The following is a 17,825-nucleotide window of genomic DNA, read 5'->3' on the forward strand; positions in this document are numbered from 1 at the left end:
TCCAGTTCGTTATTTTAGCATGTCAGTTAATATTTAATTCCTAATCATATGCATGAAAAATAAATGGTAGACACATACTCAATGTATCGTTGTTGGATACAACAAACAGTAAAATTATACATTCTTTTGTTTAATTTGGTAGACACATACTCAATTTCTAGCATGTGTTAATTTGGATTTGTACACGTACCTTGGATGAATACATTTTAGAAATACGTAGAAATACAATTCCCTTAATCAATAATTTAAATACCATTTTTTTAAGATCTATTTTATTTTTAATTGTCGTTTGATCATTTAAAAACAAAAGTTAAAGAATAGAAATCTTAAAATAACTTTGTAAGGGTAAAAATAGAGAACTTGGAGAATCAACATTAGAAAAAGATCTTTCGTATCGAGGTTGAGATTAAGTAGCGCTCAACATCGATTTTAGTTGTGTTTTACTTGATATATATTTATAAAGATAACAATAAAGTGATAGTAAAAATGACCGATAGTTTTGATTCTTAATTTGTTAGTTTTATTTTTTTGGTAGCAACTTTTGAGATCTAATAACGGTCACTACAGTTGCCGCTAAAAGTTTGTAGTATCATGACCATTTAATGACTTTTTAGTTTTTACCATGACTCGATATTAATTTTAATAATAATTTTACTGACCTTGGCTATACTAACCATTAGCTAATTATTGGTGGAGGATTTAGGCGCATTTATGGCCGCTAAATGACATAAAACTTTGGAGTAATGAATGCTTATTTAGGATGGTTAGGGTTCATGCCCTATACTCGACCCCATGAATATATACCGATACAAAACATGCTGCAAATGAGGGTTGAAAATGCAAAACACACTCTATTAAGTGAAGGATGCGAGAGTGCTCAGAATTCAACAAAACAAAAATTGATCACCACAAGGGTAGAGAGCTTGGAACAAGAGGCAAAGAACGTGTATAGAAATTTATCATCGCGGGGGCAAGATCAGTGTTTTGAACCATAAGCCAAGAACCAGAGATGTAATGGAATGAACAAAAGAGATAACCAGGACCAAATTCCCGATTACCTAATTTCTAGCCATAGGGACAAGGTGGAAGAATAGAAGGGGAATAAAGGAGAGTCGTATATGTATGGAAGAATAATGATCAAAAGATGTAAGAAAAGGCTTCCACACAACCACCCCTTAAATCCCTTCTAAACTGTAGTTCTCCTGACGTGGACTCTTTAATTGAGGCAACACTTTATAATTGGGTAACAGAGAATGAAATACAAGATTTTCACCTTTTTATAGATATAGATTTCCTTTACTTTTGGATTCACTTGTTATCCTACAAGAGTTAGTAAATGAATATTTTTTTTCCTTTGATATGTGATATATTAGAGTTGTCAGTGGAAGTAACAATTCCGAGTTCATGTATTTGATCACTTGATTTTTGCTTCCTTCTTTTAGCTACAATTCATGGCAATGTCATTGATTTGTGGGTGATGGAGACAATTTGATGGGAATCATGAGGAGTTTTAGAACAAGTTGTTCATTACGAGAACTTTCTCGTATGTTCAAGATTCTACTCTTTGCAGGGATAATTCCTCACTCCTTTTTAGGGGTCACAGTTGATCATTCCTTTCATATCATCGGATATTGACAGATATATAAATTCTGTCGAATGAGGAGGCCCATTCTGTGGGTAAGTTTGTAACTTGGGTGACATGACAATTTGTTAAATTTAAGCCCATATCCATGACCACGTCAACAGTTTTGGGCTTTAACAACCCAATTATTGGTGGTCACCTGCATTCATTGTCGAAAGGAATTTTTGTGGACTAAAATTTACGAAAGGTTTTGTTGATCAAAATAAAATCTACAATACTTTTTTCTAGAAATCTATTAACATTTCATACAACTTGCTGAGAAAAAAAAAGAAGCATTTCATACAACTTGAATACTATAAATTGAACCTGAACAAATTTGTATGTGTATTTAAATTTTTCGTTAGTTTTGTATATCCTAAAAAGTGGAAGTAAAAGTGAGTGTTTTTTTTTTCTTCCGATCGAGGAAAAAACAAAAAGAGCATTAGACCATCTCTTAAAAGGAGAGTGGCTAGAGCAGGATAAGGAGAATCAACTATACAAAAAGGTTGAGGCTGCCTAATAGCAAAATTAGCTAGCGTATGTGCAATGTTATTATCCTCCCTATCAATATGGACAAAGGAGATAGTCCAATCTCTCAGGATCATCTCCAAAGCTCGGATTAACACCGCGTGGGGGTGCAGCAGTTCCCTGAACTGAAGATATCCACCATAAATTTAGCATCCATCTCGCAGCAGAAGGGGTGTAGGCCTTTATCCCATTAACGACGTAAGTATATTTATTAATGTTCTTTGAAATGTAAAGTCTATCATGACTCTCATAAATCTTCAAAAAGACTAAATTTACCGAAACTTTCACAACATAAAGAAAAGTGAAAGTGAAAAATTAATTGAGGATTGTTTAAAGTAATTTTACTTGTATATTTCATATTTGAATTTTCTCCTACTAAACTTTAAAAAAAAAAAAATTGACTATAAGTGAAAAATCACATATTACAAATGTTTATTTATCCCATAATTCTTCACCCTTATTTTTATTCTTTAAGGAAATCTTAAAGCTAAAGAATCAGTTTGAAAATATTCAACATGTTAATAGTTTAGTCAACGGAAATTAAATAAACTTATTTTATAGAAAATAATTTTGAAACTTCACTTGAGAACAAGGCTGGATATAAATCATAGAGACCCACTTATTTATTTGTGGCCCTAGTTTCACCTCTTTCATTTTTAATCCCGGTTGTGACTTCAATGTGCAAATCATTGTTGTCCCACTTAAATCACAGTTCAAACAAAATATCACGAATGTTACTCGTTTTTTGTCTTTGTCCGTGTTAACATTTCCACGGTCAAAGATCAAATACCTTACCCCGCTTTGTTCTTCGAGAAATCAGATTGTTTATTTGATAGAGAATAGGAAACAAATACAATAATGGGTTATATCTTTTTTTCCCCTTTCCTCTGACTCGATAAAATGACCATTTTCATCATCCAGTTTGCACTGTGGAAGAAGCCCTTCTACTTTTAAAGTCCAAAAACGAGAAAAAGGGGAGAAAACAAACAAAAGAAAAACCTACGAGATATTAACTTGACATGTCTCTAATGATAAAGGAAAATTCTTATTGACTAAGCAATTTTAGAATTGCACATTCTTCCTACGACACAAGTAGCTGACTAAGACATACATTGAAATGTTTTTGCCTCTTTTTCTAAAGGGTCATATTATTCTAGAATGTTACCACAAACTTTCACCATATGCTTCTAGTTCATTTTTAAAAAAAATTAATTAGTTTTTATGATTTATTTGGCTTCTTCTCTGAATTGAGCATATTCAAGAGAAAAACCGTGGGTTATCGAATGTGAAGTTCTGGCCATCAAATTCAAACTGGTCAAAGGGAAACTCTAAGCCAACGGTTGATGAGTTTGGAGCTGCTGAAGTTGTAGTAGTGGCAGGGATCATATCATTGATCTGAGACTCAGAATTTGCCAAATTTGGGTTCCCTTCAAAGCTGTTCACTACTCCACTTGGAGACACAGAAAAGTGGCCTATTCCTGATGCAGCAGGGGAAACATAAGAAGGAGAAGTGAAGTTTTCAAGCACAGGGGAAGGAAAAACATGGCTTTCGTTTTTTATGTTTGTGGACAAAGGGAAACGGAATGGAACTAATGGTTGTTCGGGGGAATCTAGGTTTTCTGTTTGGACTCTCAACCCTTTCCGCAGGCTCAGAAGTAGTTCGTTTTGTTGTTGTTCATGGCTTTGCAGGATATTCTGCTGATGCTGATGCTGAGGAATATTTGTGTTGTTCAAACTTGGTTCCTGGTTTTCTAGTGGAATTGGTGATGAAGAACCCACGTTGTTGGCCACTGTGCAGGTGTGTTTTCCTCGGTAAGTGATTTCGAAAATGGTGGGGTCTTCATCGGATCTTTGCACTTGCTTTGTTGCCATACAGCCTTGAACATTTCTGTGGGTACATCTGTAATAGCCCCTGCATACAGACAAAGTATATAATTATATAAATCTAGTTCAATCCATGAGACTTAGAAATTAGAATGTAAACATAATAGTTTGTGAGGGTTAAATTTGGTTTTAATTACCTCGGGTACAAGGCTCCAAGGATATCTTTCTGGCCATATTTTCTCCAACTATATCCATCATCAAGAGGTCCTTCCACTCCCATTCCTGGTGTAACTCGAATCTGTTTCGTCCATCTTGGCAAAGTGTTTCTGCAATGAAAGGAGTTCATGATGTTCGGGTAAAGGCCATTTTTTTGGTACAATAATAATAATAATAATAATAAATTCTGAACACGGGTAAGGACATCCGAAAAAGTTGACCTATAAATATACATAATTATTATAAAGGTTTTAAAAAAAATGGTTTCTTAACATGATTTTGGCCGCAACTTTAAGAATTTTAAGGCGTAACACGATAATAATGCTTGTAGTCGCATTAGTCACAATTTTCTTATAATTTTCTTGCATGTTAAAAGATGGTAAGGAAACTACTACTACCTCAATTTAGAACCTTGATTAATTACCATACATACCTCTTTTTGAAAGCATTGGGGTCCTGGTCCTTCAAATCTCTATCGGAGTCTTCACTGCTCAAAGGTGAATCTGACATTCGGATTAATGCAGCCCCTAGGGGATGTTGTGATGACTCACCCGCTGGCACTGGCCCTTTCCATTTTACCATTTCAAGCACCTTTTCGAATGTTGATATGATCTTCTGGATCAATAGGTCACGTGTTTCTTGGGACGAAGATGGCATGTGGAGATGCACTTGGAGTTGCCTTGCCAACTCTAAACCTTGTAGCAGCTCATGTATGATGCTCTTCGGGTCTCCCATGTGGTCCATGTTGATGTAGCTACGAACAAAAGTGATTAAAATTAAGAGTTATGTAAATGTTGAAGTTTGATGAAAAATGATTGGTTCCGAAAAGAAAAGTTTTTGTGTCAGAGGCCAAGTGGCACATGCCAAAGATGGCTTGAACTGGACATGGACCAAGGATGGGATTGGTGTAGCAGAAGAATAAGTTTAAGATAAGAGAAGATAAAAAATAAAAAAAAGAAGAAGAGGGGTTAGGAATGAAATGTTATGTGTTATGACGAGTATGTGATTTTAAGGGGGGGTGTCATTTTGAATGGATATTGGAAGTGTGGGAAAGCGCAGAAAATAGAAAGGGAAAGGAAAGTTTGACTGAGAAAAGTGGTGGAGTGGAATTTTATTTCATTACTCGGACTAGTCTTTGGTCATAGGAATCGCTAGTTCAAAGGATGAGATGGAAGGTCCAATTGCTGACCCATTCTCCGCACAGAACCTTTCTTTTAATCCTTCTCATTGACCCTCTTCCATGCCATATGATATTATTATGATTACTAAATCACAACATAAATTATATCTCTCACCGAAGAGGGAAAAAAAAAATGCTTGAGAAGGAAGGAAGTCAGAGTGAAGGGAGGGGTAAACTTGGAAATGAGCAAGACTAGGAATCTTCAAACCTTGTTCCGCGTCGTTACCGTTGTACCTTCCAACGTTGTTGCTAGGGAAAACGTTCTGTGGCGTTGGACTTCTACTTTGCTCCCGTCACTCTCGGGCTAGATTTCAAGTTCCAAATTCGGATCCTCGCTAGCGTGTTTCTCAGGTGTATCTCACTAACACATATGTTATAATAACATTTATAGTACCAAACTAGTATTTGTCAAATAACCAGAGCTGTTTCCCCGATTGTGTACACTCAATGACTCAATTAACTGGATTCAACCCAAATTAAAATCAGTTTAAAATATAGTTTGGCTTATTGTCACTTCATCATCCTCTAAGCTAGCAGATTCAATCTAATTATACACGACCAAATAGTATAATTTAATTGATTGAATAGAATTTTGTTAACCAAATATATGAGTTATCGAAATCTTTGCATGTACCCCCAACTCTATGTCTGTTAGTGGATTTTTTTTTAATACGGTCTGCTGGTATATCCAGAATGCATTTGTACAAACTCAAATCGCATGGCCTTTGCTAGGTTTGTAGTTAGGTCAAGATCCCTCAAAAAGTTTCTAAGAACACTTATTATATATGATAATATGTAATTGAAAGTATATTTAAATTAAATTTTAATAAAAATTATATATATATATATATATATATATATATATATATTAATTCTTTTGGTTTTTTACACTTAACTATTCACTCCCATCTAATTCGTTCTTAATTATAAATTAATTTGATTTGAATTATACGTCTAAAATTACGTAAATTTAATTCGATTTAACTTTGATCTGATATTTGACACCATCCCACTGATAAACTGCACTAGTTATTGCCGTGAACTGTACGAATGGCAATGCCTTATGTTATCCTCGTGTAAGGCAACTTGATTTTTATTTATTTTTCGTTTCTCGTACACGTTTTTATTTTTTAACAGTAATCTCATCTCTATCTATCTTTATTTTTTAAAAAATATACAATGGAATCTGAGATTTGATTTAATCAAAATCAGATGTTTCTTTCACGCGTATCTTTACTTTTTATTTATTTTTATAGCGCAACATTATTGAACTTTAGAAACGATGATTTCTTGTTCTGATACATGCATCAGCAACCTAGCCTCAACGTTGAGTACAGACAGTTTCCAGGCTACAACTTGTTTTGTTCCGCGGTCCTATTTGTTTTTGTTAATCTTAAGGTTTTTCTATCTATTACTCTTTGCTTGTGTATATATAGAGACAGGATGATTAAGTTTATTTAAAGTTATTTACTTTAATATTTTCATTAAGTCAACTGTCAAGTATTTTGATATTAACGCAATAATGATGTATAGTAAATTTTAGATAAAGAACATTTACAGTACTTAATGTTATGATTAATATTCCTTTATATTTTAAAAATATATTACACATGCAATTGAAATTATTTAATAAACTTGTAAATGGTTTTAAGAGTTTGTATATTCAATCTATTTAATAAAGAATTAAGCATCGATGATAAACTCAGTTAGTTAAGCCGTGTAGATTATTGTAAATTCTTTGATTTTTTTTATTACTATAAATAAATAAAAATTCAAAGAATGAAGCAACTTCATAAAAAATTACTTAAATAACTTGATTTTCATCCCTCTGTATATAACATATCATTTGAAAAAAAAATTATTTAAATTAATTAGAATAAAAATAATCACTCTCAATTGTCAAATAAAATAAAAAGCTAAAATTAAAATACTCATTCACGTGATCTAGCTCATCATCCTTTCTCCTATTTTCACTTCTCAAATTTCCCGCCACCGCGGTGCTCTCAACATAATTTATTCAAAGCCTGTGCTCACGATTACCTCTGATCTCCTTCTTTTTTATGTCTTCATTAGCAAATTGTAATTTATTTATATGTATACTCTTGTGTCTCGAATAAGTATAAGATATTAAGATTAACTAATATAGAGAATCTTTATAGGAAATAAAGTCGAAATTATTTAACTTCTGCATTAATTAAGTAGCACCGTCCTTCCTTTTGAAACATTCAAAAATACGAACTAGCTTCGTACCCAAAAGGTAAGAATCTAGAATTAGACCAGTTCAATCTAATTTATTGCCATGAATGGAGCACTGAATAGACAACTTGTTTCGTCAACGTTAAAGAGAGATTAAAAAAAAAAAAAAGCTATTTTGAAAATTGGAACAGAAACACAGTTCAGTTGGTAGGGACTAGGGAACTTCTCTTACTTTTCGGGATCTCGTACATGAATTTATTTGATTGGTAGGAGCTAGGAAAAAACCCAAGTTGGTACATAAAACAAAGTTTGGTAAGCCGCAAATCTTACGGGCAATCTTGAAGAGAAAGTGTGGGTCCTGGAACCAAATTCCATGGCCCTTGCCATCTTAGACTTGGGCGTGTGAAATGTGCACTGAGCCTGTATCATGTTAAAGGAACCGATTCAGGCTTCAATGGGGATTTCAGACTCTGTTTCATGTGTGCACCGGGAGATTAATTAGCCATGATTGAAAGTTACAACTGAACGGCAATTGGTGAATATTTTTAGTCCACTTTAGTGCTTGTTTTGTTTGGAATTGCTAATTTTGTGGGTTGATCCCAGGGGTGGGTAAATGGGCTCAGATCCATGCCCTGGCTCGTGGAGTCCGCGGTCCACGCGGATAACGGATCAATTTTTTTAACGGTCCATGATTATGTCGTATTTTTGGGTTCGTCCTACTTAACCCACTAACTATACGGGTTTGGCCCGCGGGGTCTACTGATTGTCCGCATAAGGATTTTATTGTTTCATATATGAAATCATTTGTTATTGAAGATGTTTAAGTTTCATATTTTAAATTTATTGCTTGAATTTTCTTTTATTAAGACATTATTTATTTTATTGATGTAATTGACTAATTGTTAAGATTTTATTTACATTTATATTGAATTTAATTTGATTGTGTTGTATTTTCATTGAAATTGAAATTCTTTTAAAATTAGGCCCGCGGATCAGCCCGTTTGACCCGCAGGGTCCATAGGGCGGGGGCGGACCAATTTATTTGGTCCGTGTAAGAATGCAAGGCGGACTGACCTAGTCTTCTGCCAATGCAAGCTTATGCGGGCGGGCCTTATGTGGGACGGGCCGACCCACTTAACCACCCCTAGTTGATCCTACGTAATAAAAGAATTACGGTCGTAAATATGCATTACTATAAATTTCTCAGTATTTAACTTAAAATTGACTTGTGCTTTCCAAGCGTTATTTTAAAATTAAAATAATGTTTGCACTTAAAAAAAAGAAGCTATTTATGCTTATATCACTTGGTTTGATTCATTGTTGTTTTGCCTTTTCAATTGGATTATTGTGTTGCCTTTTATAGTTCTGGAATAGTCTTTTCAAAAACATGTTAACATAATTTCAGAAAGACTATTTTGAAAGTATGTTAGCATGTTTTCGGGAAGAGTTATCTCATGAGTAAAAAAAAAAAAATCATGTCTTCTCAAATAATCTTTTTGAAATGGAGTCACATTTTTCACCTCCTTCGTCATCCAGATTCCATCGCACCTTCTTCCATGCACTATGGTTGTCAACGGTGGTGTTGACTACTGGTGTTTGCATGTAGTACTGGTGATGGGTGGTTAGGTGGTTGGGTGGAGGTGAGGCACAGTGGTATTGGGGTAGGGTGAAGGGGTAGTTGATCTCTTTGGGTCTTTTGGAGGTGTAGGAAGTAAAAGCCTTCCTGGTGTTTCTCCGAGATAAACTGGCTATCCATCACTATAGATGCATCAGATCCAAAGTATAGGCATGGCCCATTGGGCCACTATGAAAATCTTTAAAAAATAAAATTGACTAATTTGAAAGTGTAATTTCTAGTGCTTAATTTCCTAATTGACAGTGCCTAATTCTTTTGTAGTTTCTTGAAAGTGAAAAGAAATTGTTAGCGTACTTTATAATAATCTTTTATGTAAATGATATTCTTATATTGTTAAATTCATCAAACTTTTTTCCATACCATATTCACCTAACTTAAAATTATGTTTTTTTAGTAAAAATATTTTTTTATAATGATAATCAAGTGTAAAATGACTTTTTTAAAGAAATATATATCTTATTTAATTTTAATATTTTTTATAAGTTTTTCTTACTGCATAAAAATGAAGTTGAGTTTAAATTTCTTTTACATTACTCTCTCAAATCTAACTTTGAACTCATCTAACCTTTAGCAGGACTAGAGACATGTCAAATCCTCCTAACATAATATTTATCAATATGTTTGGATAGAGATAAAATAAAATAAAAACTTTTATCAATTAATTAATTGAAGAAAAAAAAAGCATATAATTGAAAAGTATGTTCATTTTTTTCCTGGTCCTTCAATTCAAACTTAAGTGCACATGTTAAGACGCAAGTGACATGGATGATGGTGGATATTGTGCTACGTATACAATAGAACACCTCTTGTATTGGATCCCACAAAAGTACCGAAATTTTTAGGGTCACAAGAAAGAGCCATCCACGTGTCATAACTATGATCCACAACTTTCAACAAAATATCTGCTCCCCCACTCCAAAAGCGCCACGGAAGTACTCTTCACTAAGTCACAAACACAACCCTCTTCACACATTAGCCACGTCATCGCTACTGTTCCAAACCGAACTTTACGTGTTCCCATCACGCACCGCATATTTCACTCACTTTTTATGCCTGGCCGTTGATTTTTCGGACACATAAAAATTGTGGTCACCGTAATTCTCGTAATTCCTGTTAAATACAACAACCTCAACTCCAACACTTTCTCTTATATCCACTTCTCAGGTCCAGTAGATTCCTCTCTTTCGATTCATTTGCTTCTCGCTGATCAAAGGTACTCTTCCCTGCTAACTTCCCTCTTTTTTCTTCCAACATGTGTTCATTTGATTCCACAACTTATGTTTCATCATGTCATGTCGTGGCAAAATTAAAGCAATATATTTTTACTTGTCCATATAATATTTTTATTTCGGAATTAATATTGTAGCTATATTTATGATCAATCATGATGCTTAGTGTTTGATAATTCTGTGAAACTATTAGTTGTGCAGTTGTATCAGCATGTGCCCAGATGTTATAATTAATGTTTTGTTTTGATGTTGAAGGACATTGGCATTGAAAATTTGTCATTTTTTTTTTCTTTCTAAAAGCTGTTTATTAGGTAACTTGGTATGGGAGTTGTGACTGTTTCTAGCTCGGCTGCTCGGACTCCATTGGGATTGAATACAAAGTTTTGCAATAATCGTCTGAAGAGACCTTTAATTGTAGCATTTAAGGGGGATAAGCACAATGACTCAGCTTTGGTTGCAACACAAGAGAAAATTCCTGTGCCGGTTGAAACGGCGAAGAAGACGCAGAAAAAGAGGATAGGAAAAACTAACAAACTACCTAAGAGAGAGAGTTCTCCATCTTCCATGGATGTGGACTACAATGAAGCTGCTGCCATGCTTGAAAATCTATACAAACTTAGCCCTGCTTCTGATAATGCAGAATGCATAGATGGTAAAATCAAAAGAGTCTCTCGGAGAGGGAAGAAGGTTGTTGATGAAAGTGAAGAAAAGGAGTTAAAGGGCGATTGGGTGGTCAGAAACCAGAACAAGAACAAGAAACCTAAACGATTGAATCTTGATCAGAGAATTTCATTAAAGAATAACAAAAGTGGGGACGAAGTCATTCCAACTCGAAAGAAAAGAAATGTTGGGAACAAAATTGAGAAGATTGAAGAACTTATTCGGGAATATTCAGTATCAACTGATTTTGTCAGTATGGATTGGAAAAGAATGAGAATACCTCCCGTTCTTTCTTCTTCAGAGCATGCTTGGTTGTTCAAATTGATGCAACCTATGAAGGTGAGCATTAAATTACTATCAAGTTTTTTAGTTCCCTATATTTGATTCTTCTCTTAAAATAGTAGTGTAGATCTTTTTTTTCTTGCTGAGTACCAGGGATTCAAGGCTTTAATACCATTCCATAATAACTTATAGTAAGCCAAGATTTTAGGTGAAAACTTAGAATTTGCTTTTGTATCTGACTTTAAGTCATAATTCTTTATTTCCAGGCACTGCTTCAAGTGAAAGAAGATTTACAGCAGGAGTTGACAAGAGAACCTGCAGATGGTGAACTAGCTGATGCAACAAACATGAGCATTACACAAGTAAGGAAAGCAATAGATGTTGGTCAAGCTGCAAGAAATAAACTCATAAAGGTAATTAAAGTGTTAAATTCTTTTACAACTTGACTTTCAATAAATTGTATAATTCCTTTTACTTTGCTGCTCTCTCTCTTTGGAGTGTGAAGGTGAAATTACTGTCAGTTTGTTGTATTATTTGGAATGAGTACGTTATATAGAAAAAATAAGTAATTGTGATCATATCTTTTGCAGCACAATCTCCGGCTTGTTTTGTTCGTGATCAACAAATATTTTACAGATTTTGCAAGTGGCCCTAGGTTTCAAGATCTTTGCCAGGCAGGAGTTAAGGGGCTTATAACAGCAATCGATCGTTTTGAGCCAAACAGGAGATTTCGGCTATCAACTTATAGTTTGTTTTGGATAAGACATGCTATCATTCGTTCAATGACCCTCTCAAACTTCACACGTGTTCCCTTTGGACTTGAATCGGTATGCATTCTTAGTTTCTTATTACACCTGGTGATTAATGTTTTGTTTTAGGCAGAATATGGTTCAGTGGCTTTTATTTCTTTAGTTTTTATTTTCATGTTAACAACATACTTTGTTTTCAAAGTCAACAACTTGTTATTCCTAAATCCTAATCAACCATTTTGTTGCGGTTGCTAGAAGGGACAATCCAGGATTGTTTTATTTAGGCAATATATTTAGCAAGGCTTGGATTTTGAAATAAAGTAGAATATCAAGAATTAAAAAATAATTGGTGGAAAGACAATATTGGATTTTAGCCAAAGATATTCCCAGCAAATACGGATTTTAAAAATAATTTGGTAATTGTTGGGCTGTCCATGTGTCTCAACTTTGTGTAACTTCTCTACTTCTTTTTGAGCAGGTTCGAGCAGAAATTCAAAAAGCTAAAACTGAGTTAACATTTGAGCTTCAGAGGTCACCAACAGAGGAAGAAATAATAGAAAGAGTTCATATATCCCCTGAAAGATACCATGACGTAATTAAGGCATCAAAATCCATTCTTTCTCTGAACTCGAGACATACAACCACACAAGAGGAGTTCATTAATGGGATCGTTGATGATGATGGTGTTAATGGTGATAATAGGAAACAACCTGCTCTACTAAGGCTTGCTCTTGATGATGTGGTAACAACTAAATCTCTGAGACTTTTTTTTATCCTGCATTTCTCACTATTGAAGTTTTTGCTATGATCATAGCCGGATTTGTATAATGATCTACAAAACGTCAGTTAAATTTGAAATTTGTTGAAAGTAATTAATATTGCTATATGTTCAAATACGTACGATAATTTTATTCTTGTAACCAATATATATTTTCAAAAAAAATTATCAATCTTATTTGGTGTTCTTCCTTGATGAGTCATGGCTAATGGGCACCAACTAGGAACTTTTACCAAATAGGAAATTAGTTACATGAGTAAGCTATTATGATTCAGTCGTTAGAAGAGAACAAAAAGCCTTCGGATTCCATTTACAAATCACAGCTCTGTACCAAAAACAAGTTTATATATCACAGCAATCTGATTACAGATGAGTTTTAAAAATTCTTCCTATGACTATGGTTGGGTTTTTCTTTTTTCTTTTTAACTTTCATTTAGGCTTTTCTAGTTTGTTAGTAATATATCTAATTCAATTACTACATCATGTTGCCATGATCATTTATGCAACTAATCTGAGATTTTTTTTTTTTTTTTTACTAGCTTGATTCCCTGAAGCCGAAGGAGAGCTTGGTGATCAGACAGAGATTTGGACTTGATGGCAAGGGTGACAGAACATTGGGAGAAATTGCTGGGAACTTGAATATATCTAGGGAAATGGTTAGAAAGCACGAAGTCAAGGCTCTTATGAAGCTCAAGCATTCAGCTAGATTGGATTATCTTCGCCGTTATGTTGTATAAACGACTAATGTATATAAACACCTTACCCAGTTATATAGTATACTGATGATTTGTATTACTGGTCATTTAAATACCGTCTATCATAATCATACTCATGTAATTTGTATATGATATACTTGACATTGCACAAAGTATATAAGCGCTTATGCTTGTTACATAGTACATGTGATGTGTCTTCCTATGATGGAATTACATTCTATTTGGCGTTTTTCATGAAGCGTTGTATATAGTATTCTTGAATCCTTGGGAATACTTGATTTATATTTTCACTTCCTTTCTCCCAAAGAATCTGATTTAACCTCTTTGTGAACTAAAAATTTTGTTGGTTGTTTGTTGGCGCAGCGTAGCTTTTTCAACCAATTATTTTATTTTTTATTTTGTGGAGAGGGTACGTTGAACCTCTTTTTGTAATGAGGATTGAAGAAGATCCCAGGTTAAAGAGGCGCAAATTTAATAACTGGGCCTCGTCCAACGTAGTTTTCTATGTTTTGGTCCACAACGTGGCTTTTTGACTAATTTGTCTTAACTTTCCAGAGTATTGGGCTAGTTAGTAAATTATAACTATATCCCCTGAATGCAGAATCCAGGCAATTGCTTCCTGCATTCAGTTTTTTGGAAAGCTTAATCCGAAATGTAATTTTACTTTACGGATTAGTCTTTTTAGAATGTAATTTCGTAATATAAAATTTTAAATTATGAAATTACATTCTGATTAGAGTTCAGGAAACAAGTCCGAAAGTGCAGGAAATAATAGCCCATAATCCATTGGAAGAACATTGTATGGGTCCTGCTGCACAACAACTGCCAACGTAAAAAAGCTTCTCAATTTTAACTTCATTTAGAATTTTTCATTATATCTTTTAAAATTTGTTAACTTGTTGGCAAGTACACAAATTTTGTTTCAAGTAGTAAGATTTACTTAGAAGTCCGAGTGTCGAATCTACATGGACTTTATTTGTACTTGAGTTGATATATACATAATCTATAAGCAAGAGATTTTCACCCACTTCTATTAAGATACTCAACCCTAATCACTCACGTTAAAGAGCTTAATTTATCTATTCTCTCTCTCAAATCCCTTTGTAGAGATAAAATAATAAATTACATGAAGTTTAGAGATGTATGCACAGACTAAATAATACTATTTTATCTCTAGCAATGATTTGTTTAGATGTCTTTTCCAGTTCTTTAGAAATTAAACATTTTTCAATGTCTAATCCCTAAACAAATGCATAGCAATGAAAATAAAACATGGGAAAGAAACAATAAAAATTGGCATTACATTCAATAGATAGTAAGAAAATATTACATTACAAATGTATTGGCTGCTAGGCTCCCATCACTTGGGTTTTGCCTACAATTTAGGGGTTGATATGGATAAAAGAAGAAAGATGGATAAAGGAGGAGGGAAGAATGGTTAAAGAGAGAGGATTTTCCCAATAATAAATGCTTAGGCTTAAAATTCAAGCAACCCCACACTAAGCGCACCCTTCTGGGCTTAGCGGGGCATTCACGCGCGGAGCGTGATAATGTCTGGGCTTAATGAGGCTATCACCTGCTTAGTGGATTTCGCGCTAAGCGCGCCTTTGGGTTTCTTTGTGGACTTTCTTCACGTTAAGACTTGGCCGCTAAGCACGGAGGTGCAATGAGCCTGACTTGTGTGCTAAACGAGTGTCTCATCTTCAACTTTTTTATTTAAGGTTTTTTCTTCAAATTTTTGTATCAATTTTCCTCCAAAACACTTCTATTTTTCTTCTTTTGAATTCTGTTGGTAAAAAATTAACATGATATTAAATTTCTCATTATTTCATTAAAAACAACAGTAGAGTAAAGAAATTCTATTAATTCTTAGTCAAAATTAACTATTAATTAAACCTAATTTTTGCAGTTATCAAAGTCCTAAACTCATATATTCTAGGAGTAATTGTTGATTGTTTTAACAACATTTTTATAAAAAAAAGGAAAAAGTTAACCCTAAAGGTGTGTTTGTTTAAAGAAAATTTAGTCTTAGTCAACTTATGCTAAATCAACACTTATATATAATTTAATTAATGATTTTTTTACTTAAATATATTTTTTATTCCTGTAATTTTATTTTTTTTCCTTGCAAACAAAATTATTTTAGTCCTTATAAAATTTGTTTGTTTTATTTTTTATCCTTAAAATATTTTAGATAACATTTTTTTCCTATTCAAAGTCTTATCTAACAGAAAATAAAATAAACACATTTTTAAGGATTAAAACAAGAAGAAAATAAAATACAGAAACAAAAATAAATAAAATACTAGATTACAAGGACAAAAATATATTTAATTCATTTTTTATTATTATCTTTCTCAACACAATTGATGCTACTAATTATTTTTTTTAAAATAGTATTAGCTAGGCTAGCTTTTAAAAAAATCTAGTGATGACTAAGTTGATATTAGTTTTTAATTTGAGCACCAAGAGAAAAACTCTTCATGACCTCCCCTTTTTATTCTTAATTTCGAACATTCTCCTATCTCACCATTTCACTTTCTTGCTCTCGCTTATTGCTCAATTTATTGTTCTATATTTTCTAATGCTTTTCTTTGGGTTTTTTTTTTTTTTTTTAGGTTTGGCGGTTAGTTTTATAACCTTCATTTTTTCTTACGAAGTATAAATAACTTTGTGGATTATTAATTTATCAAAAAATCTTACTTTAGAGATCTAAACTTAATTTCTATCTCAAACTAACTACTTATTGAAAAAAAAACTACTACTTATTGTTACTTTCTTTCTTTTTATCGATGTTTGATTTTGCAACACATAAATTATCTATCTTTAATTTTCTCTCTTAAACTGCATCACCGCCCTTATTAAAAAAAAAAAAAAAAACACTGTCATTCTGCTGACTAAAAATATCTGAGGGCTCTTTTTAATTGGGCAAATTCCTGATCTGCGTGCTATGTCAATTTCAACTCCGTCCATTATTAGACATCTGTTCCACATGATTTTTTTTCGCTATTTTTCTCTTCGAGTGAGCTAAGACTTGGGATAGACTAATTGGAAATCAATTAGGACTTGCATTACGTCTACGAATTTATGAATAAATAAATAAATATGCATTTCACCTCGTAATATATATAAAAAAGGAATATACATTAAAAATATATAATTAATTTATACTGCAATCATAAATTATTATTTATAATAGTTTAGAACCGAGACATCAACATTATCTAACATATAACCTAATAAAAAAGGTTGAAAAGTAAATTAACCTCAATAAGTATTTTATTATCAACTTGACATATATACGCGTGCACCAAAGCTGATACATGCTTGAGATTTTATCAATCAATCAATTATCTAGTCTGTCATGGTTTACAAAAGAAAAATTATTGTATCTATCATATTCAATGTAAAGCTAATCCATTTTCATAGTAATTTAATTTATTTATATTTCATAAGGTTTTTTCTCCTGGTGAATGGCTCAAGCATTTTAAATATTATAAAATGGTTAGCGCAACTTGGCACAACAATTTTTATAAAAAAATATTTTATTACTAATTTCAGTTTTCAATTTGATTAAATTTTAAGATTTAATATATTTTAATCCTTTGTTTTTAATTTTAGAGAGAACATTGGCCATTGCTCTTGGTACAATAATGTGTGTCATTTCCCCAATATTCTCTAAATGGAATGGTCAGCGTATTTTGACTAGAGTAGCCGTATAAAGAATATATCATGTTTAACCGGGGGCTAAAATGAAAATGCCTTCTCTGTTTTTAAGAAAATAAATTTTATTGCTCCAAAAAAAAAAATTCAAAAATTTGAAACTTCTGAGAAAACGAGGTGGAGAAGGCTCCCCTAACAGTTTTTTTTTTTTTTTTTTTGTGAATAATCTAACAGGTTAATTGGAACATTAACTAATAAATTTTTCACTCATTTGAAGTGGGATGCTGGATTATAATTGACAAATTTCAAATTACAATTTTGATGTCTTTTAAAATTTCTGTCCAAATAATAATTTAGAGATTTTCAACTAAATTCCAAACATACTAGAAATAAGTTTATCATGTCTCGTAACTACTCAATTTCGTGTGTCCACGAAGTAGAATCTTTTAATGCCCAAGTGTATGTAACTTATGCTTCTCCTCCCGAATTCGAGTTCAAATTCTAAACATGGAACAAAAAAGCAGTATTGTAGTGTGTAGAAAAAAAA

The 17,825-nt window shown here is 32.9% G+C and overlaps 2 protein-coding genes across 3 annotated transcripts; one reads left to right on the forward strand and one right to left on the reverse strand.

The window, feature by feature from the left end:
• Positions 1-3,406: 3,406 nt before the first annotated feature.
• LOC100812027 (probable WRKY transcription factor 53) lies at positions 3,407-4,933 on the reverse strand. Its single transcript, NM_001317715.1, has 3 exons — positions 4,623-4,933; positions 4,171-4,299; positions 3,407-4,061 (listed from the first exon to the last, which is right to left on the reverse strand). Exons 1-3 carry the CDS (start codon positions 4,931-4,933, stop codon positions 3,407-3,409), a joined length of 1,095 nt encoding a protein of 364 aa, NP_001304644.1.
• A 5,375-nt stretch (positions 4,934-10,308) lies between these two features.
• On the forward strand, positions 10,309-13,849 carry SIG5B (RNA polymerase sigma factor sigE, chloroplastic/mitochondrial-like). Of its 2 annotated transcripts, none has more exons than NM_001289216.2 (6): positions 10,309-10,414; positions 10,731-11,429; positions 11,639-11,785; positions 11,963-12,199; positions 12,600-12,863; positions 13,439-13,849. In NM_001289216.2, exons 2-6 carry the CDS (start codon positions 10,752-10,754, stop codon positions 13,634-13,636), a joined length of 1,524 nt encoding a protein of 507 aa, NP_001276145.2. In that variant the 5' UTR covers positions 10,309-10,414; positions 10,731-10,751; the 3' UTR covers positions 13,637-13,849. The 2 variants fall into 2 exon arrangements, with proteins under 2 accessions (NP_001276145.2, NP_001336364.1); NM_001349435.1 differs by having other exon boundaries at positions 10,742-11,429.
• Positions 13,850-17,825: the final 3,976 nt, after the last annotated feature.

This window comes from Glycine max, chromosome 6 (genome assembly GCF_000004515.6).
Source record: "Glycine max cultivar Williams 82 chromosome 6, Glycine_max_v4.0, whole genome shotgun sequence".
NCBI lineage: Eukaryota > Viridiplantae > Streptophyta > Magnoliopsida > Fabales > Fabaceae > Glycine > Glycine max.

Bases quoted from the DNA above. Each gene is read 5' to 3' on its own strand.
- LOC100812027 (NM_001317715.1), bottom strand. From the start codon at position 4,933: ATGGACCACATGGGAGACCCGAAGAGCATCATACATGAGCTGCTACAA. The intron at 4,300-4,622 runs GTATGTATGGTA...CTTTCATTGCAG, and splicing joins CCCAATGCTTTCAAAAAGAG to AAACACTTTGCCAAGATGGA. The intron at 4,062-4,170 runs GTAATTAAAACC...GTCTGTATGCAG, and splicing joins CTTGGAGCCTTGTACCCGAG to GGGCTATTACAGATGTACCC.
- SIG5B (NM_001289216.2), top strand. From the start codon at position 10,752: ATGGGAGTTGTGACTGTTTCTAGCTCGGCTGCTCGGACTCCATTGGGA. The intron at 11,430-11,638 runs GTGAGCATTAAA...CTTTATTTCCAG, and splicing joins AATTGATGCAACCTATGAAG to GCACTGCTTCAAGTGAAAGA. The intron at 12,864-13,438 runs GTAACAACTAAA...TTTTTTTACTAG, and splicing joins GGCTTGCTCTTGATGATGTG to CTTGATTCCCTGAAGCCGAA.